The sequence below is a fragment of the Bactrocera dorsalis genome, chromosome 1, assembly GCF_023373825.1.
Source record: "Bactrocera dorsalis isolate Fly_Bdor chromosome 1, ASM2337382v1, whole genome shotgun sequence".
Classification (NCBI taxonomy): Eukaryota; Metazoa; Arthropoda; class Insecta; order Diptera; family Tephritidae; genus Bactrocera; species Bactrocera dorsalis.
The window spans coordinates 59,329,723-59,352,000 of NC_064303.1; the positions used below are offsets into that span (position 1 = coordinate 59,329,723).

The following is a 22,278-nucleotide window of genomic DNA, read 5'->3' on the forward strand; positions in this document are numbered from 1 at the left end:
GTTTGAAGTAGGTGGAAAATATGTTAACTATTTTTTCTTTTATGTTTCTAGGTTTGTGTGAAACGCTGTCACTATTTTTGGTTTCATTATTTGTTTTAACGTTTGTATCATATTGTTACAAAAAGTAGTATTAAGTTATATTTGTATTGCTATATGCATCCCTTATTATAAACAATAGCTGTAGGTATATGGAATAGCATTTGTCTTGTTGTAGACATCTGGCGCCGCACTGTCTGCTTGTCTACTTCAACAATTGCTGAGTCTGGCGCCGCGGCTGTCTGCTTGCGTCTGGCGCCGTATAGCCGTATGTTCTGGAAATTTCCAGGCGCAATATTCTAGAAGGACACGTCGGCATCAGCGAGAAGTGCGTGGCTATATAAGCCGTGGCAGCGCCAACGTAATCAATCAGTGCTAAGAGTAAACTGCTATAGTGTAGACGAGTTGTGAAATAAAGAGTTGTTGAATTAAATTAAACAGTGTTGATTTTATTTGTCAATCCAGAGATACGAACCTAACAAAGTAAACTAGCAAGAGTAAATTCGTAACAATTGGTGTCAGAAGTGGGATTGTCAAATAATCCAAATTCAAGATGGTTAAATTCGGAGAATTGAGAATTCAGCAATTAAAAAAGGAACTGGAGGAGCGTAATTTGCCGATAAGCGGGCAAAAGGCGGATCTGCAGGCACGATTACGTGAAGCAATGGAAGCGGATGGAATTAATGTGGACGAGTTCGAATTTGTTGGGCCAGAAACTTCTACAAAGGTAGAAGAGAAAGTAGAAGAACAACGAACATCATCAAGTGTAGACATGAACACGTTGTTAGTGGCTATTAAGCAAATGGCAGAAAATGCAGTGCAAACAGAAAATCGTCTGGCACAGCAAATAGCTGAAAATACATCGCAGTTAAAGTCTTGCCTTACACAACAAATGACTGAAAATAATACGCAGTTAGAAAAGCGTTTGGTACAACAGATTACAGAAAATAATACACAAGTGCAAGAGAAATTTTCAAAATTTGAAGACGAATTAAGCACAATAAAAAATGACGAAGAAAATTTAAGATCAGAATTTCTTCAACTGAGTAATCGTATGCGAGAACTGCAACTGCATGGCCCTGCACCATCAACAAATAATCCAAGATTGAAGGCACCCACATTCGATGGAAGTATTCCATTTCAAATTTTCAAACTTCAGTTTGAAAAGACAGCAATGGCCAATAACTGGAATGCAGCGGACAAAGTGGCGTCCTTGTTTGTATCATTGAAAGGGCCTGCGGCAGAAATCCTTCAGACTATTCCAGACTGTGAACGGGACAACTATGAGGCATTGATGAGTGCGATAGAAAGACGATATGGTAGTGAGCACCGGAAACAAATATACCAGATCGAACTGCAAAATAGGGGTCAGAAAATGAACGAGTCATTGCAAGAGTTCGCAACTGAAATAGAACGACTGGCTCATTTGGCAAATGCAGATGCACCTGTGGATTACATTGAGAGGGTAAAAATTCAATGTTTCATAAATGGAATTCGTGATGTGGACACCAAACGCGCCACATATGCATTGCCAAAAAGAACGTTTGCTGAAACGGTTTCGCACGCCCTCGCACAGGAAACAGCTTCTCTACTAAGTAAACCAGCACACAATGTACAAAGGGTTGAAATAGAACAACCGGCGCTGATGGAAGAAATATTGAAGACTCTGAAGACAATTGCTGCACCGCGAGTAAATACAACAGGAAGATGTTTCAACTGTGGAAAAGCGGGTCACTTTGCCCGAAATTGCAATATAAAAGTAAACCCATCAAAACGGAAACAACCAACAGATAACGAGGACGGAGCATCCACATCTCACAAGTCGTTAAACTAAAACGGAACAGTTCAAAGGGGCGTGAGCTGGTTCCCACAACTATTTGCCCCGCCATCTCGATATCACAAATAGGTCGCCATGACAACAATCTTACTATCAACGGTATCGTAAATGGACGACTGTCAACGCTTACTTTGGATACTGGTGCCACACATTCAATTATCCGACCGGATGTGGTAAGAGGAACGGTTGAACCATTAGTCGGTTGCAAGCTTCGAACGGCCACCGGGGAGGAAGCAGCTGTCGCGGGAAAAGTGTTTTGCGAAGTGATGATTGGTACCCTGGAAGTTAATCACACCTTCATCGTAGCAGAAATCACGGATGAAATTATAATGGGAGTAGATTTCATGATTGATCACGGGGTTACTTTGGATTTAAACAAGCAAATGCTGTTTTGCCAGAACATGGAGATGCCTATAAACACCGGATATGTGACCAACGTTGAAAGTAAGAGGGTGATTGTTGATGATAATCAGAGTATTCCACCAAAATCTGAGGCGATTGTATGGGCTAAAGTGAATGGAGGAGGTGGGACTGAAGAGTTGTGGATTGTGGAACCAACAAAAATAGATACACCCATATTGGTAGGAAGAACGCTTGTGAAAACTAGAGAAGACGCCACCATTCCGGTCAGAGTAGTGAATGAATTCAACACGCCTATAAGTCTGAAGAAAGGAGCAGTAATTGGACAGTGCCAGAATATAAGTGCAATAGTACGATGCGCACGGTCACAACAGAAGCCTACTATTGAGCCACAGCAGATAAGTCCTACACTCCTAAATAATTTGCTGAACGAACTGCATGGAAATGAAAAATTAAAAGCAGAAAAACTATTAGAAAAATACGCATCCATATTTGCAAACGAAGGAAACACAGGAAGAACCGGCATTGTCAAACATCGCATAAATACCGGAGACGCTAAACCAATCCGACAAGCTCCGCGTAGGGTTCCACTAGCAAAACGTGAGGATGCTAACAAAATTATTGAAGACATGCACAAAAACGGTGTAATCGAACCTTCAATAAGTCCATGGAGCTCACCTATCGTCTTAGTTAAAAAGAAAGATGGTAGCACCCGTTTCTGCGTAGATTATAGGAAGTTGAATGATGTCACAAAGAAAGACAGTTATCCTCTACCAAGAATCGACGATACATTAGACACCTTGTCTGGAGCGAAATGGTTTTCTACATTAGATCTACAAAGTGGATATTGGCAAGTCGAGATTGATGAATGTGACCGTGAAAAGACCGCTTTCAGTATGGGCGACGGGTTATGGGAATTCTCTGTGATGCCATTTGGGTTATGTAATGCGCCTGCAACGTTCGAGCGACTGATGGAACATGTGTTAAAAGGACTCAACTGGAAGACATGTTTGGTGTATCTTGATGACATTATCATCATGGGAAAAAGTTTTGATGATCATCTGAAAAATCTAGAGGAAGTCTTTCAGCGAATAGCATCAGCCGGATTACGCTTGAATCCCAAAAAGTGTTCATTATGGAAGAAGCAGGTCACATATCTCGGACATAAAGTGTCAACTGAGGGAATTCACACCGAGGAAGGAAAAATAAAAGCAGTGAAAGATTGGCCTCGACCCACCAACATTCATGAACTCCGCAGCTTCCTCGGCTTATGCACGTATTACCGCCGTTTTGTACCTGGATTTGCGAACGTGGCTAGAAGTTTACATGATTTAACAAAGAAGAATCGCCCGTTTGTATGGCAGTTAGAACAAGAAAAAGCGTTTGAGCAGCTGAAAGAACTACTTTGTACGGCGCCGATGTTAGCTTATCCAATACCTGGAAAGAAATTCATCCTGGATACAGATGCGAGTGCTTATGGAATTGGAGGTGTCCTGTCTCAGTTCATCGACGGACAAGAAAGAGTAATTGGGTATTACAGCAGAGTGCTCGGGAAACCAGAGAAAAACTACTGTGTGACGCGAAAAGAACTACTAGCTGTGGTGGAATGTGTAAAACATTTCCACAAGTATTTGTATGGACAACGGTTCTTGCTGAGGACTGATCATGCAGCATTAAAATGGTTATTACAGTTTAAGAATCCGGAAGGCCAAATTGCACGATGGATCGAAAGATTGCAGAATTACGACTTCGAAACGGAACATCGAAAGGGGATTCACCACAAAAATGCGGATGCATTATCACGTCGCCCTTGTCCACTGGAATGTAAACATTGCTCCAAATCAGAAGGAAAAGAAGGTATAATCGACGTGCGATTACTGAATATAGAACCTGAAGATGATTGGACTCCTCACCGCATCAGAATCAATCAGCTGGAGGACCCTGATCTAGCAAAGCTGATAATAGCCAAAGAAAATGGGGTACGACCACCAAAGGAACAAATAAGTAGCGAGAGTCCAACTGCAAAAGCATATTGGGTCCAATGGAACAGCATAAACCTCGTTAATGGATACCTTCATCGTACCTGGGAAAGCGAAGATGGCAAACATTCTCGTCTGTTGATCATAGTACCGAAGTCCATGATCCCGAAAGTGTTGAAAGAATATCACAATGGACCTAGTGGAGGGCACCTTGGAATTACAAAAACTATAGAGAAGATTAAACAACGGTTCTACTGGATCGGTTGTCGAGATTCCATAGCAGAATGGATAAGTAATTGCGTAGAGTGCATGGCAGCTAAAGGTCCTAAAGCCAAAAGTCGCGGTAGGCTACAACAGTACAACGTGGGATCACCATTTGAACGAGTCGCAATGGATGTTGCAGGTCCGTTCCCAACCAGTACGGCCGGAAACAAATATCTACTGGTTGTCATGGACTATTTCAGTAAATGGCCAGAAGTATATGCCTTACCAAACCAGGAAGCGAAGACAGTAGCCGAAGCGTTTGTAGAAAATTGGATAACAAGGTTCGGAGTGCCCGTCGAATTACACTCAGATCAAGGCAGAAATTTCGAATCTTCCATTTTCCAAGAAGTCTGTACATTATTGGGCATCCACAAGACACGGACAACAGCGTTACATCCACAATCAGATGGAATGGTGGAGAGATTCAACCGAACGCTCGAAGAACATCTGCGGAAAATCGTTGATAAAGATCAACGGAATTGGGACAAGTGCATCCAGATGTTCCTGCTGGCGTATCGTTCAGCGAAGCACGAGACAACTGGTTACACGCCAGCAAAGATTATTTTCGGATCTGATCTGCGACTCCCTGCTGATCTTAAGTTTGGAACGAATCCTACAGCTGTAAGAAATGATGGAGATTATTGTTCTGCCTTAAAGGAAGAAATGAATGAATTGCATCTAATGGTAAGACAGCATACGCATCTGATGAGCAATAAGATGAAGGACCGGTTCGATCAAGCGGCAAATTCAAAAGGTTTTGAAGAAGGTGATCTGGTCCTGTTGTACAATCCACTTCGAAAGAAAGGCTTGTCCCCGAAACTGCAGACAGCCTGGGAAGGACCCTATATGGTGATGAAACGACTTAATGACGTGGTATACCGCATACAAAGAAATGGAAAAGCACGATGTAAAATGAAAGTAGTACATTTGGAGAGGCTCGCCCCATTTGGTTCAAGAGGATTTGTGCCTAATCGGGACGATTAGGCTTTAGTGGAGGGCAGTGTTACAAAAAGTAGTATTAAGTTATATTTGTATTGCTATATGCATCCCTTATTATAAACAATAGCTGTAGGTATATGGAATAGCATTTGTCTTGTTGTAGACATCTGGCGCCGCACTGTCTGCTTGTCTACTTCAACAATTGCTGAGTCTGGCGCCGCGGCTGTCTGCTTGCGTCTGGCGCCGTATAGCCGTATGTTCTGGAAATTTCCAGGCGCAATATTCTAGAAGGACACGTCGGCATCAGCGAGAAGTGCGTGGCTATATAAGCCGTGGCAGCGCCAACGTAATCAATCAGTGCTAAGAGTAAACTGCTATAGTGTAGACGAGTTGTGAAATAAAGAGTTGTTGAATTAAATTAAACAGTGTTGATTTTATTTCTCAATCCAGAGATACGAACCTAACAAAGTAAACTAGCAAGAGTAAATTCGTAACAATATATTCTTCAGTTGTATATTTTATTTCAAAGCGCTCGTGTCGCGGAAATATGATTGTCGCGGTTTCTTCATTTACCTGTGCTGGTGTTAAAATTATTTGTATTCTAAAAAAATTTAATGGTTTTTAATGCTGAGGATTCAGCTGAGTGAATTCACTTGTCGGACATTGTGTTTACTTGGCGTGATAATGCGTCAGCTACCACGTTCTCGTGTCCTGGTTTATACTTTAGTTTCGCGCCGTATTCCTCTATTAGATTTTTCCATCTCTTTAGTTTAGTATTCGGATTTTTTTCCGATATTGAAAATATTGGAGATTGGTGATCTGTATTTTGCCCAAATTATGGCTAACATCTCCTTTTCGTTAGTGGAGTAATTTTGCTCGGTTGTCGTTAATGTTCTAGATATAAAAGATATTGGGTTTTTTCCCTGGCTCAGTACTGCTCCTATTGCATAGTTACTGGCATCTATAGTTAAATCAAACCCTTTGTCAAAGTTTAGTTGATAAAGTTCTATTTTTTCCTTTAATTTATTTTTTTCACATTTGTTCTTTTATTTTTCGATATACTACCGTTTTCTCCCTTTAAGTAAATCGTTAATGGCTTGCATATATGTGCGAAGTTCTTCACGAATTTCCTGTAGTAGGAGAATAATCCTAAAAATGACCTTAATTCTCTCAGAGTCTCTGCGGTTTTATATCTATCAATTGCATCTATTTTCCCTGGGTCTACTGTTATTCTACCATTATTTAAAATATGGCCTAAAAATTCCGTTTTAGTTTGGAAAAAATTTGATTTTTCCTCCGAGATTTTCATATTGGCTGCATGTAGCGTGTGCACAATATGTATATGTCTTTAATATGTTGATCTGGGTCAGCAGCGTAAATTAGAACATCTTCGATATATACATATGCACATTTTCCAATAAATGGTCTCAGAATATCGTCCACACATCTCTGGAATGTAGCTGGAGCGTTCTTTAGGCCGAATGGTAGGCGAAGGAACTCATATTTTGCACTATTGACTGAAAATGCAATGAAAATGAAAAAATTTTTGAAAGTCTATAACCATTCTTTTCTTTGGTTTTCCTTCCTCATCTATACTCTTTTTTGACACTGTCCATATTGTCCATATTGGTGAATTATACTTTCCCTAATTATTTCATTCTTTAAAAGTTTTTGTATTTCCTTCTCGACAAACTCCTGATCTGCATATTGGTAGGGATATTGTCGTACCCAAACGGGTTCTCTGGTTTCAGTCCTGATTTCTGCTTGTATTGTGGTCGTAAAGGGTAACAATTCATTATTATAGTTATTTTCCATTAACTCCTTAATTTCTTTTTCATAAGTTTTGCCTCCTATCGTGTAGTTTATTTGTTCCTTTTTAAATCTCCTGTTTCTTCAAAAGTTATTGAATACTCAAACAAGTCTAGTTTGGCTATCATTTTTCGTAAAGCATCTTCTCCTAATATTATGTCGAATTCTTTTAAGTCTTCTGTGTCGTAAAAATCTATGCCAAACCCTACAAGATTGATTTCCCTCTTGCGAGTAACTGTTGACGTTACATGCAATGTATTGAATTTAATGGGTTCTGTTAATTTAATTCTTTCCGCAAAGGGATACCTTTTATTCACGTAACTACTGGTTGCACCTGAATCTATTAAAATATGCACGAATCTTCCACCTGGTGCAGTACGTCTAAGCGTTGGCAGACCGTTGTATCTTATAAAAAATGCTTTTGTACCTTACGACTACTATTTTCATAACTTACGCTAGGCGCTTCGTTGTAGAGTGATTCTGCATCATTTTCCTTTGCGTCGTTTATCTGGTTCACGCTTTTTTTTTTTTTTGTTGTTTTCGGAGGGGGAATCTTCAAAGATATCGTCATTTTTCCGGACGATATACACGATTCGTATTGGCCGCACGCCCAAGCTGGACTTGCGACACAATACGCCTACGTACTAAACCCTGAACTCCGTCGTCTTTGCTTGTATTTGGCCCACGGAACTGCCGTTAAGCATTACATCGTGGGACCAAGCTTAGCCAATCGGCTCTTCATTCACACATTTTCGCTCTAATTCCGATTCATCCTTCTGTTGTCGCTGCGTTGCCACTCTTTCTTTCTTAACTCTTGCATAGCTATAGCTGCCCACGCTCTCATTCTGTTCCAGACCACCTTCGATTCGATCATGTAAGCCACTATATTCTCCGGGGTCACGCGATCGTTTATCACACTCTCTATTTCTAGTCTTTCCTTTTCGTATTTTGGGCAGAAAAAGAAGATATGTAGTGCATTTTCATTGCTGTTGCTGCAGAAGGAGCAATTTGTTTCGTCGTCATGTCCGTATTTGTATAGGTAATCTCTATAGCATCCATGACCTGTTAAAAACTGGGTGAGGTAAAAATCAGTTTCCCCGTGTTTCCGTTCTATCCATGGTTGTATGCTTCTAATAAGCCTGTGCGTCCATCTCCCCGTAGTTGCTTCGTCCCATCGTTTCTGCCATTCGTTTAGGCTCCTTTGTCTTTCCTGTTTCCGCTCTTCGTTCGTTAAGCGATCGCCAGTGCTTTTCGTTTTGTCGAATACCCGCTTTATTTCCATGGCCATTATGTCTGGTGGCATGAGGCCTGATATGACTCCAGCCGCCTGGTGTGATACAGTGCGGTAGGCACATGCAACTCTGATTGCATTCAGTCGTACTATTGATTTCGCCTTTTCTGCGTATGTTTTCTGCTGCAGTGCTATCCCCCATATGGGTGCAGCATACATAAGTATAGACTGACTCACTTTGGCTAGGAGGACTCGTCTATTCTGACTTGGTCCACCAATGTTAGCCATTATCCTCGTTAGCGCCGCCGTCACCCTAGATGCTTTTTCACAGGCTTTGTCTATATGCGTCTTGTATCTTAGCCTCGAGTCTATCATTACTCCTAGATATCTCAAGGATTGCTGTGTGGTAATGTTATATCCGTCAATATTGAGAATGGCTACCTCTAGTTTCTTCCTGCTTGTGATTAGTACTGCTTCCGTCTTTTGGCCAGCTAGTTGAAGCTTTGTTATCATAAGCCATTCTTTGATTTTTTCCGCTGCATGATTGCACAGACGTTCTATTTCGTGAATTTCCTTCGCTACCACAGTCACCGCGATGTCATCCGCGTATCCGATTATTTGCACCTGCTTGGGTAATGGGAGGTGCAGCACTCCATCATATAAAATATTCCACAGAAGTGGGCCTAGGACTGAGCCTTGTGGGACCCCGCCCGTCACCCTATAGCGTTGTGGTCCTTCGTCTGTGTCGTATATGAGGACCCTGTCCGACAGGTAGTTGGAGATGATCTTCAACAGATAGGGTGGTGCTTTCTTTAGCTGAAGAGCCCTTATTATATGCGGCCAGTAGGCTGAATTAAAGGCATTCTTAACATCGAATGTGACTACCGCACAATACTCTTTGGAGCCATACCTGGTTCCCTCTATAGCTTTACTCGCGACGTCCGTAAGTTTTTTAATCGCGTCAATTGTTGACCTGTGTCTGCGAAATCCATATTGATTATCGGCCAGTCCCGGTTGCTCTTTTTCGAGATGTTGCTCCAGTCGTACGCTTATTATACGTTCTAGTATTTTCCCCACTGGTTCACGCGTAATGTTTTCCTTTGGTGTGCATTAGAGGTTTCGTCTATATCGCTGATTACCAATTCTCTGCATTGCTGTTCCGAATGGGTTTGGTGTCTGCTTTGGTTCCTGTTGAATATGTTGCGGTGCAGGATTATACGGTTGTCTTCTGTATCTTGTAGATGAAGGGTCTATTTCCATAGGTTTTACTGTTTGCATTACTTGTTGAAGTTGCATGTAGTTTGCCTGGAATCTTTGTTGGTTTTGTGGGTTTTGCCACTGCTGTTATTACGTTGTTGCACCCTAGGTATGTATTCTAGTTGATGGTAGTGTGAATCGTGTTGCATGGTTCTGGCTATGCCGTAGGCTTCCATCAGGTTTGCACAGCTTCTGGAGTACAGCGCATTTTTTGTGGCTGAGCTCCTTAGTCCTGCGATAAAGGTTCTTACTGCTTTCATCTGGACTTCCTTGGATAGAGCACTGATCACATATACGTTTTTATGTGTCATCTCTATTTTGGACAAAACTACATTAAATGCCTGATTTACCTGGTCGTAGTATATGTGTAGAAGTTTCTCTGCTTGCCTGATTCTCATCATATTTTCCTCGAGGACATAGAGTGGACGTTGGTCGGCCTAAGAATCATCCAAACGATCTATGATCTCAAAATTTAGTTTGGTATTATTGTTGATGAGGATTTGTGCAGCTCGTCCCGTAACTTTTCCTTTAAGCAAGATTAGGGCTTCTGTATAGATATTCTGGCCGCGGAATATCTTCACATTGTTTATTGATGTCACTGCTAGCTTTCTCCAGTTCCAGTATATGTGATAATCTGTGCTAGAGTTCGTTTGGGCTGACTTAAAGAGTCCTAAGTCGACTTCCTTAGGATCTGTGTACGCCTCGATTAATAGTGTTGTACCAATTTGGGTTTCGGCGAATTTTCTCTGCAAATCAAGTACTATCGCTAGGAGTGCTTGGATCTCTGCTGCTTGTTGTGGCATTTTTTTTTTTATTTGTTTTTTTTTTTTAATTTGTTAACCGTTTTGAAATAAACTCCGAATTTTATTTCTGAATTCACTGTTATTTCTTAGTCACGAAGGATTTTTTACCGAATCCTTTATTGACCGGTCCCTGCTCGGGCGCCAATTAAGAATAATCTTTAGTTATTCCATAAAAATATATTTCCCTTGGATTATTCCAAGGTTTCTTTATTTAAATATATATATTGTATGTTTACACGATGGGCAATATATTACTAGCTATGCCTATGATTATATTTAAACTATGAATAAGAGTTGTATGCACGCCACTCTTTTATAGCAGTGCGGTCAACTAGTGTCGGCTTCTGATTGGCTAATTCCGGTGGCGTGGCATCTTGGATAATGACATGCTTGTTGTTGTTGGTCACGTGGTGGCAGTCCATTCAGAGAACTGAAAGTATAGAGAAGGTGCAAATCGAAATCTGTATGATGGTTCGATTGCGCGGCTAACAGAGCTGATAGAATCATTATAGGGAATTCGCCGTTCTCGCTGTTATTTAGCAGAATTGAGCACGTGCAGTGGCATAAACATATGCAAAATGACTGAGAATAAATAAAGAGAATTGCTTTGTAGAAAAATATACAAAATATACAAAGTCACACAGAGAATGTAAAACAGCATTCTCTGAGTGACATATGCATGCTTATATTGTATTATATGAACCATTGTCACATATGCGTGATTATTTTGTGTTATAAGAACCATTGTTTTGCGAAAAATTGTAAAAATTTTATCTGTTAAAATTAAATAAAAAATAATTTTAAATAAACTATTATTTCAAAAATTACATTAATTTCGACTGTTATAAAATGAACATAAATATGCTCATATAAACACTTCCATTCATTCCTTTCATTTCTTCAAAAAAATTAATGACGTTCATGCAATATGCATATTCGCATTATTTCGTTATCCTTTCCATATTTGTACCAATAGAATTTATATGGCTTATACATACATACTTATATTATTTCTTTGGCGCATTTTTATATTTACGAAAGCAAATGCGAGCCACATACATATCTGTGGTCACAAGCCATAACAGCACAAGTGTGTTTTTTTGATTTTTTAGTAGAGCATTTTAAAGATTCAAAGTAAAATTTGAAAAAAGTTTTTGAAGGAATCCCGGAATTTTTTGAAGTTATACTTCTTATACGACGCCGGAAAAGGTTGCGATAGATTCTGGTTGCGCAACCTTCCATATAAATGTAACGCAAGGTTGCGCAACCTTGTCTGCGAAGATGTTCGAGCAGCAAGCGAAGCGGTGACAATCGGCGATCGTTTGTTCGTTTCTTTCGGCACAGCTCGGCTTTTCTACCAACAACACAATGTACCAATAGAATTTCTATGGCATATACATACATACTTATATTATTTCTTTGGCGCATTTTTATATTTACGAAAGCAAATGCGAGCCACATACATATCTGTGGTCACAAGCCATAACAGCACAAGTGTGTTTTTTTGATTTTTTAGTAGAGCATTTTAAAGATTCAAAGTAAAATTTGAAAAAAGTTTTTGAAGGAATCCCGGAATTTTTTGAAGTTATACTTCTTATACGACGCCGGAAAAGGTTGCGATAGATTCTGGTTGCGCAACCTTCCATATAAATGTAACGCAAGGTTGCGCAACCTCGCTCCATCCATATGAATGTAACGCAACCTTGTCTGCGAAGATGTTCGAGCAACAAGCGAAGCGGTGACAATCGGCGATCGTTTGTTCGTTTCTTTCGGCACAGCTCGGCTTTTCTACCAACAACACAATGTTGCCATGCTTATGCTGTTGTTGTTTTTGTTTTCGTAAAACAATGTTTCAATTTTTGGTTGGTGACATATTCACATGTGTGCGCATAAATATGTTTGTAGGCTTGTGCATTATTGAAGTTATACTTCTTTTTCTTTTCGTTTGTTCTGCGAATTCTCAACTATTTTGTGTGACTTTTAATTGAAATACTCTGCGTTGGCCTTTCAAAATTAACACTTCACAGAATCATTTCTGTGCTTTTGAAAAACGACCCACGATGACGAGGTATATCGTTTTATCTGGGAGCGTGAGATTTAAGAAATTCATTTCTAATTTTGTCTTGTGGCATATTAGAAATGATGTTTCTTCGATAATCGCTCGCTTACAATGGATAGAACGACTTCTGAGTGGTGATTTTAATGAATGAATTCACAGAATCATTTCTGTGCTTTTGGAAATCGACCCACGATGACGAGGTATATCGTTTTATCTGGGAGCGTGAGATTTAAGGAATTCATTTCTAATTTTGTCTTGTGGCATATTAGAAATGTTTCTTCGAAAATCGCTCGCTTACAGCGGATAAAACGACTTCTGAGTGGTGATTTTAATGAATAAATTCCTTTTGGTTGAAATACTCTGCGTTGGCCGTTAAGAAGTTAAGGGCAATGTTATGTATATGCATATTGCTGTGATAAATTTATTGCGAAAGCAAATGTTCTACAAAGTATGTATATTTCTATACTTAAACAAAATTATTAGAACCATCGTATGTTTCTTGCATGCATAACCAAATCATACTTAAGTCAGCGCAACCTAAGTGTCTATGGTGGTGTTGGTGGTAAGCGTCTAGAATGTCACGATGTGAACACTGGTTCGAGTCTCAACATAATTTATTTTTAAATTTTTGCTTTTTAACATCGTATACTATACTAATAAATATTTTTTTTCTTACTAATAGAAAATAAATTTATCACAGCAATATACATATACATAATATGTATATACATTTTCATAATATTGCTGTGATAAATTTAATTTCTATTAGTAAGCAAAAATTAAAAGTAAATTCTGTTGTGTTGATGGATTAATGACGGCTGGACCTCCGATCAATGTAATAGATGCACCTTGTGCATTAAACTTGTGCTCTTGAAATTAATATCAATTAGATTGGCAAAAATTTTAATGTTTTGATTTTAAATTGATTTTACAGCAGAAAAAGATAGTGTAGCCCGTGTTTTAAAAGGAGAGAAAACAGTACAATATTATCGTGAATACCGAGCACGAAAGAAAGCAGAGCGGGAAAAGGAGAAATTGGAAATGATAGCTGGCAGCCAACCGAGGAAGAGGAAAACAGCTGAGGAATATCAGAGAGCGCGTAAAAAGATGCAACGTCTACTGTTTCATCAATCTCTGCGGGAGCATCTACATATAACTACTGATGAATCAACGATTGTCAATTCACCGATAACTGCTGGGCTTTCAACGCGTGTTGATGGATTACAAAAGATATATGGTTACGCTGCATATTCCCTTCCGCAACGAAGAGACAGAACTTCTTTCCGAATTAAAATTCCTTCATTTAGACTTTGCTTTATAAAATGTGCATAATAAAATTATAAAATGTGAATTTAAGTTTTCTTTCATAGAAAATGTTATGCATTTCTGAACACCGCTAAGAAGTATAACTTCTTCCGCGCGTAGGGACTCCACGAACCTTTTTTTTTTTAAATATCTCAAGTGATATCATATCCATCTTATACTGCCAAAAAACTTACGTAAGTGCCCGTAGTTTTTAAAATACGCTTAAAAATGCGATTCAATCCTTTTTTCCCTAAAGTAATTTTACACGATTGAAAGACATAACTTAACTTGTGTTATTATTCTGAACTAAAGGTTCTACTCTCCGGCGACACAATTCAAGTTATGCCGATATTAGCATAACATTAGTTGTGCTCTTTTGTCAAAGTTGGTTGTATATTAATCCGCAGTTTATTTCCATTGATTAACAATGTTAATCGAGTTCGAGTTCGAGTTTCCTGCTCAAAACGAAGGAGTTCGATCAATTGATGTGATTGCTCTGCTTACTGATTGAAACTGATTGTTCGGTTGCGGTATGATGATTGGAAATGATTGTACAGAAAAACACGATCAAGTCCAATGATGCAAGAAAACTCATCATCGATCAAGTGTGCGTTTGAATAGATTGTGATTGAACCAATCAGATCGAGAATTGCCCTGCGAATATGTATATACATACATAGTTTGTATGTACATATTTGTGTGTTTTAACGGAAACAAGTTGCGATGCATAAAATTAACCAAAACATTACTGCATATATTTCTTCATTTTTAACGCTTAAAACTAAAATTCAATTAATGCTTAAAATTAATAAACAAAGGTAATGCTTAAAATATTAGGGAACACAAATTTAAAATTTTTATCACTTCTTCATTGAGATCAACAAAAACTTAAAATTAAAAGAAGGTAATAAACTTGGTTTCTTAATCGCTAAAATTTTAAAAAAATGAATGTAAAAACAATAAATTATCAACTGAACATGGTCCGAGCCTATTTCTTTTTTCAGTTATAATATTTCCAGCTAAGGAAAAAGAACGCTCAGCGGCTGCGCTGCTGGCAGGAATCGAATGAATTTGCAGTGCTATTTTTGTTAAAAATGGGTATTTCTTTTCAATATTTTGCCACCAGTCAATTAAATTAAAATGTTCATCCATTGCTACTTTTTCATTGCAGTACCTTTCAAATTATTCCTCAGGCGTCTCTGCGGTTTGTGTGGAATTCCGTTTTATTAAATGCGGGAAAAAGAAAGTGTCGTTGGTTCTATTCCGTGCTGAAACTTGGCTATTGGTATCTAAGGTACTGTCTGAGTCAAATGTAAAATGCGTTGTCGATGAATCCGATAAAGGTGTATTTGGACATGCTGATTGATTTTCTGTCAATATGCGAGTATTGCAAAATAATTTTATGTCTTCTAAATCATCTGGCTGCATATTTAAAGCCGGGGGATATAAAAAATATGCAACTTTGTGCCATATACCGATGTTAGGGAGCCATATTTCATTAATATTATGTATTATATTTTCTTTTAATGTTAAAATTACCGATATTTCATCGGTTGCCGGCTGACATAGATTTTTAATTGTTAAAATTCCTGGCAACACATAGCACAGGGAAGGTGCACTGCAAAGCTGCAATTTTTTAAATACAATTTCAAAATTCTCACACATTTCCACTACCGCTTTAACAACAGTTATGTTGATATGTAACAATCGTAGGCTTTGTTCATTCTGCCTTAGAATGGTATTCATCTCTCCCCAATTGTCAATAATCGACTTGAGCATAAAATAATGGGAGTTCCAACGTGTTGGGCATTGGCTTTTTAGAGAAGTGGTCAGGAGATGCTGCAAATTTGATTTTTTAAAATATTTAACTATTTTTTGCGCGATTCCAACACTTCTGCGAGTTCTGTGGTGGCAGAGAACGACTTGTCCAACACATTGTTAAACAAATGGCTGCTACAATTTAGTCTAGAATTGTTTTCTAAGGCTTTTAAGATATTTGTTCCTTTATCCGTTACAAACTTAATTTTTTCAATATTCGAAATATCAAATTCATTGAATAAACTTTTAAGTTTTTTTAAGATGTTGTCGCCTGTTGTCCTTTCGAAATCCATTGATTTCATTTCCAAAAATAGGTCAAAGAATTTGAAATCCTTTTGGTAGTGGAATGTTACTCCTAAAAAGTTGCGCTTTACAAAGTTGTCCGACCACATATCAATTGTTGCTGACGCGCCACCACTGCTCACAATCTTATTGATTTCAGCCTTTAACTCTTCCTTCTTTTCATTGGCGCATTTCGAGACTTTACGTGAAATGGTTGTTGGATCCGGTAGCATGTCTTCCACGTCGACGTGCTCGCCATAAGTTGCACCGATCTTAATAAAAAACTTTACTAGCTTAACAAACCCAGAACCGCGCACAGCTGAAAATGGCCGACAGTCTTCTGTAATCCAATTTGCGCATTTTTCAATGGTCTCAGTTTTGTCCAGCGGTGTGACAGTTTTTAAAATTTTGGATTGCTTTAAGTTTTTGCAGCAGCTGTGCCTATTTAAATTTGACATTTGACTTGTGCTGTACTTTAACACATTGCGACATGTGCGGCAGAAAACAAATTCTTTTAATATACTGTTGTCCGGTTTTAGTATTTCAGTAAGTATATTCCATATAAAGCTTTTTCCCTTGCGCTGGCCAGATAATGTGTACATTCCTTTTGCTATGTTGTCAGCAACACTCTTCGCCGATTCGCTCTCCATAATTATGCTATTTAATACTTATAATTATTATTATTATTATTTACGCCACCGATTATTGAAAACACTCTGCAACTCAACTTTTTAGTAAGTGCTGTATGTATTTGCTATCATAATATATATAATCATTTGCGTAGGTAGCTGATGTAGCGCACGTTTTGAGCTCTTGAACTCCTTAAATCCTTTACATATGTCGAATATATAAAAAGGATTAAGATCCTTTTTTTACAAATGTATTTGTGGGAGAAGTAAGATAATTAACAAAGGATTAAGATCCTTTTTTACAAATACATATATTTCTGGGAAAATGGAAAATTAAGATAATAACAAAGGATAAAGGTCTTTTTTTTACAAATGTATTTCTGGGAAAAATAAGAATTCATATTTTTGTACTACTATATAATAATTGTGGCATAAATTTTATATATCAATTAAAATAATAAATTTAAAATGAGCAAAGATTCCATCGAACCATCCGGTATGACCAAACCGTATGAGTGTGATCGATCGGAATGCAAGCAGCATTCTCGAACATTCTTTGCTGCTCACACAAGGCTTTCGATCGAGAAAAATCATGACGAAACAAGCAACAGTGATTGAAACTGATTGTTCGCTTCGAGCACGCTCGCTTACGATCATTCATTTTTGTTGAAGCAAAGTTTTCCGTCACAAAAAATCTGAGTCAATGATCGGGTATGATTGAAAAAATTGTGATCGTTGCAGTTCTCTGATTAACATATATGTATATTATACATTCTTAAAGAAAAGTGTTATTGAACTCAAATTAGTGCACTTATTTAAACAAATTAGCCTCTAGTAATGAAATGTGAAAACTAAGAATAAAACATTGGAACTTCAGCAATTTAAAACATAAAACAGTGATTTTTATGATGACAGGATATCCTATTGAGAGGTATGAGTTTAAGTTGTTGTAGAAACTATGGAACATGGGATCGATTAAGTTTAAAATACTCAACAACTCTTCCTTTTTCTCTTTCGATATAAGAGGAGTTGCCGTGATTTTATCTTGGTCCCGAATGGTTAAGGAGCTGACACCACGCTTTATTACATTGAGTGTCTTAGGGTTTCTCTCTAAGAAAGCTATAAACATTGAGCCCATAAAGGAGTTTTTATTTTGGCCAACGCATGAATCGCTATAAAATACGATTGAGACATGTTCGTCTGTTGACACCTTCTTTAAATGCTGGAAAATACATGATGATATTTCGTTAGCACCTCGCTGCCCAACTGCTTCGTGCCACATATAGCAAAAGGCCTTATTCGTTTCACAATCGTATATGGTTAAATTATAAGTATTCAATTGCTTCTTATAGTAGCAGACTGAGGTTTTGAGGTAAGGAGTTGGTAAAACTTGCTGCAAATCAAATGTGTACGTTTTTATATTTATATGAGTTTTTGACAGATCTTTATCAAAGTCCTTTGATTTATAAGCTCTATCTGCATCTACGTGATGCCTTGCTTGTTTTTCAATCAACATTGTATATCTGGCATATTTTTATTGATGTGGTCTAATTGGGATTTAAAGCAGTCACATTTATTACAAGTATCAAGTTTCGGTTGTTTGAATTTTAAGTTCATTGTGTGGAAAATTTCTGAATATTTTACTAAACTTATAGGAGTTTCAACCTCTTCGCAGTACAAACTGTACATTTTTGATATTGACAAGTCGGAGCTTAAATATTTAGCACTTGAATCACGCCGACAATAGTGACTTTCGTAGGCAGGAAAGCTATTAATATGTTGCGTAATAGTTTCGACCTGTGATTCGTTTAGCTTGTTTATTGGAGTGGACTTACCTCTCTTATCGGCCAATGGTGATTTTGGATAATTAAGTTTCTTTTTAATCACATTCCTCAAAAAACTGTTTGTTTCTCCAAAGCTTCAATTTCGACGAGTCCACAAATGAAAAGTAGCCTTGATTTGTAGTCGCCTATTCTCCAATATTCCTCAAAAATGTGCTTTTGTTTTTCAAAAGGTACTTTCAGAGCGCATTTCTTTCGGCAACATTTCGAATAGTTGCGGAGATGTATTAACGATCTGAGTTGAGAACAATTTTGTAAAATTGCGTGGAAAATTGGAAAATCCGCAATCTACACTACATGATGTCTCATTCGGTACAACGGGATCGTGAAACATATTTAAGAATAAGTTATCGCCTATGGCTGGAAAATGGCTTGTATGAAAATTGGCTTTCTCGAAGACCCAGAGTCCCTACGCGCGGATGAAGTTATACTTCTTAGTGATATTCAGAAATGCATATCATTTTGTATGAAAGAAAACTAGAAAACTTAAATTCACATTTTATAAATTTATTACGCACATAAAATGAAGAATAAAGCAAAGTCTAAATGAATGAATTTTGACTCAGAAAGTAGTTCCGTCTCTTTGTTGCGGAAGAGAATATGCAGCGTAATCATCTCTCTTTTGTTCTTCGCCAATTTGGCTGCCGGATTGACTTGTGAAGATCAATTTTTTGTTGGTGACATATTCATATGTGTACGCATATGTATGTTTGTATGCTTGTGATTTATTTGTTCGGCAATGTATGCAAATATATGTACATATAAGTATATATGAATGTATGAACATGCAAGTCAATGCGCGCACATGCGTATACATACACTCATATGAGCATGTGCAGATACACAAGATAGGATAGAAGATGTATGCCTTTTAACATCGTATACTATACAAATAAATATTTTTCTTACTAATAAAAATTAAAATAAAGAAAAATATTTATTTTTATAGTATACGATGTTAAAAGCAAAAAATTAAAAATTTATTCTGTGGGGATTCGAACCTGGGACCTGTGTTAGCATCTTGACCTTCCAAGCGCTTACCACCAACACCACCATTGATAATTAGGTTGCGCTGACTTGATAAATTTAATTTCTATTAGTAGAAAAATATTTATTAGTATAGTATACGATGTTAAAAGCAAAAAATTAAAAATTTATTCTGTCGGGATTCGAACCTGGGACCTGTGTTAGCATCTTGACCTTCCAAGCGCTTACCACCAACACCACCATTGACAATTAGGTTGCGCTGACTTAAGTATGATTTGGTTATGAATGCAAGAAACATACGATGGTTCTAATAATTTTGTTTAAGTATAGAAATATAACGGGTGATTTTTTTGAGGTTAGGATTTTCATGCATTAGTATTTGACAGATCACGTGGGATTTCAGACATGGTGTCAAAGAGAAAGATGCTCAGTATGCTTTGACATTTCATCATGAATAGACTTACTAACGAGCAACGCTTGCAAATCATTGAATTTTATTACCAAAATCAGTGTTCGGTTCGAAATGTGTTTCGCGCTTTACGTCCGATTTATGGTCTACATAATCGACCAAGTGAGCAAACAATTAATGCGATTGTGACCAAGTTTCGCACTCAGTTTACTTTATTGGACATTAAACCAACCACACGAATGCGTACAGTGCGTACAGAAGAGAATATTGCGTCTGTTTCTGAGAGTGTGGCTGAAGACCGTGAAATGTCGATTCGTCGCCGTTCGCAGCAATTGGGTTTGTGTTATTCGACCACATGGAAGATTTTACGCAAAGATCTTGGTGTAAAACCGTATAAAATACAGCTCGTGCAAGAACTGAAGCCGAACGATCTGCCACAACGTCGAATTTTCAGTGAATGGGCCCTAGAAAAGTTGGCAGAAAATCCGCTTTTTTATCGACAAATTTTGTTCAGCGATGAGGCTCATTTCTGGTTGAATGGCTACGTAAATAAGCAAAATTGCCGCATTTGGGGTGAAGAGCAACCAGAAGCCGTTCAAGAACTGCCCATGCATCCCGAAAAATGCACTGTTTGGTGTGGTTTGTACGCTGGTGGAATCATTGGACCGTATTTTTTCAAAGATGCTGTTGGACGCAACGTTACGGTGAATGGCGATCGCTATCGTTCGATGCTAACAAACTTTTTGTTGCCAAAAATGGAAGAACTGAACTTGGTTGACATGTGGTTTCAACAAGATGGCGCTACATGCCACACAGCTCGCGATTCTATGGCCATTTTGAGGGAAAACTTCGGACAACAATTCATCTCAAGAAATGGACCCGTAAGTTGGCCACCAAGATCATGCGATTTAACGCCTTTAGACTATTTTTTGTGGGGCTACGTCAAGTCTAAAGTCTACAGAAATAAGCCAGCAACTATTCCAGCTTTGGAAGATAACATTTCCGAAGAAATTCGGGCTATTCCGGCCGAAATGCTCGAAAAAGTTGCCCAAAATTGGACTTTCCGAATGGACCACCTAAGACGCAGCCGCGGTCAACATTTAAATGAAATTATCTTCAAAAAGTAAATGTCATGAACCAATCTAACGTTTCAAATAAAGAACCGATGAGATTTTGCAAATTTTATGCGTTTTTTTTTAAAAAAAAGTTATCAAGCTCTTAAAAAATCACCCTTTACATACTTTGTAGAACATTTGCTTTCGCAATAAATTTATCACAGCAATACATATGCATAATATGTATATACATATACATAACATTGCTGTGATGCCCTGAGAAGTATAGTCTTAATAAATTTATTTTTAATTTTTTGCTTACTAATAGAAATTAAATTTATCACAGCAATATTATGTATATGTTTATGTATATTGCTGTGATAAATTTATTTTCTATTAGTAAGAAAAAAATATTTATTAGTATAGATTTCCAAAAGCACAGAAATGATTCTGTGAATTTATTCATTAAAATCGCCACTCAGAAGTCATTTTATCCCTTGTAAGCGAGCGATTTTCTTAAATCTCACGCTCCCAGATAAAACCATATACCTCGTCCTCGTGGGTCAGTTTCAAAAACCACAGAAATGATTCTGTGTGATTCTGAAAGGCCAACGCAGAGTATTTCAACCAAAACATACGTAAAATAGTTGAGAATTCGCAGAAATGAAAGACAAACGAAAGAAAAAGAAGTATAACTTCAATAATGCACAAGCATACAAACATACATATGCGCACACATGTGAATATGTCACCAACCAAAAATTGAAACATTGTTCTACAAAAAAAACAACAGCATAAGCATGGAACATTGTGTTGTGTTGTTGTGTCGGCCGAGCTGTGCCGAAAGAAACGAACAAACGATCGCCGATTGTCACCGCTTCGCTTGCTGCTCGCACATCTTCGCAGACAAGGTTGCGTTACATTCATATGGATGAAGCGAGGTTGCGCAACTTTGCGTTACTTTTATATGGAAGGTTGCGCAACCAGAATCTATCGCAACCTTTTCCGGCGTCGTATAAGAAGTATAACTTCAAAAATACTTTGGATAAAACAACACAAGTATACTTATGTAAGTTTCCGAACAACAAACTTACTTCGGAATAAAAGCACAAGTTAGATATGCTATTTTTCCGCACGCAAAAAATGAACAATCAGCCGCTCCGCTTGTTGAATGTGAACTGAGAACAAAAGCACAAGTGAGGCGAAAATCAGCTAATATCAGAGCACTGGGATGTGTTGTTATTACCTTGACTCACTTTGATTTGATCAGTTTTTCTTTCGTTAATATCTCGCTAACTATTGGAGTGATCTTTATAAGATTTTGACACAATATGAAATCAAGTATGGAGATTCAAAACATGATTGGACCACAGATATG

General features: G+C 37.9%; 1 protein-coding gene and 3 pseudogenes across 1 annotated transcript in view; 3 read left to right on the top strand and 1 right to left on the bottom strand.

Moving 5' to 3' along the window:
• The window catches only part of LOC125775400 (uncharacterized), a 175,191-nt gene extending 153,291 nt beyond the window's left edge, over positions 1-21,900 (top strand). Inside the window, exon 2 of the mRNA XM_049445960.1 lies at positions 19,767-21,900. Coding sequence (XP_049301917.1) covers positions 19,887-20,972 — 1,086 coding nt within the window. The 5' untranslated portion in view covers positions 19,767-19,886 and the 3' untranslated portion in view covers positions 20,973-21,900. The remainder of the gene's footprint in view (positions 1-19,766) is intronic.
• LOC125775895 (small nucleolar RNA U3) lies at positions 12,525-12,710 on the top strand (annotated as a pseudogene).
• On the top strand, positions 12,722-12,898 carry LOC125775900 (small nucleolar RNA U3; annotated as a pseudogene).
• On the bottom strand, positions 21,374-21,503 carry LOC125775969 (small nucleolar RNA U3; annotated as a pseudogene).
• Positions 21,901-22,278: the final 378 nt, after the last annotated feature.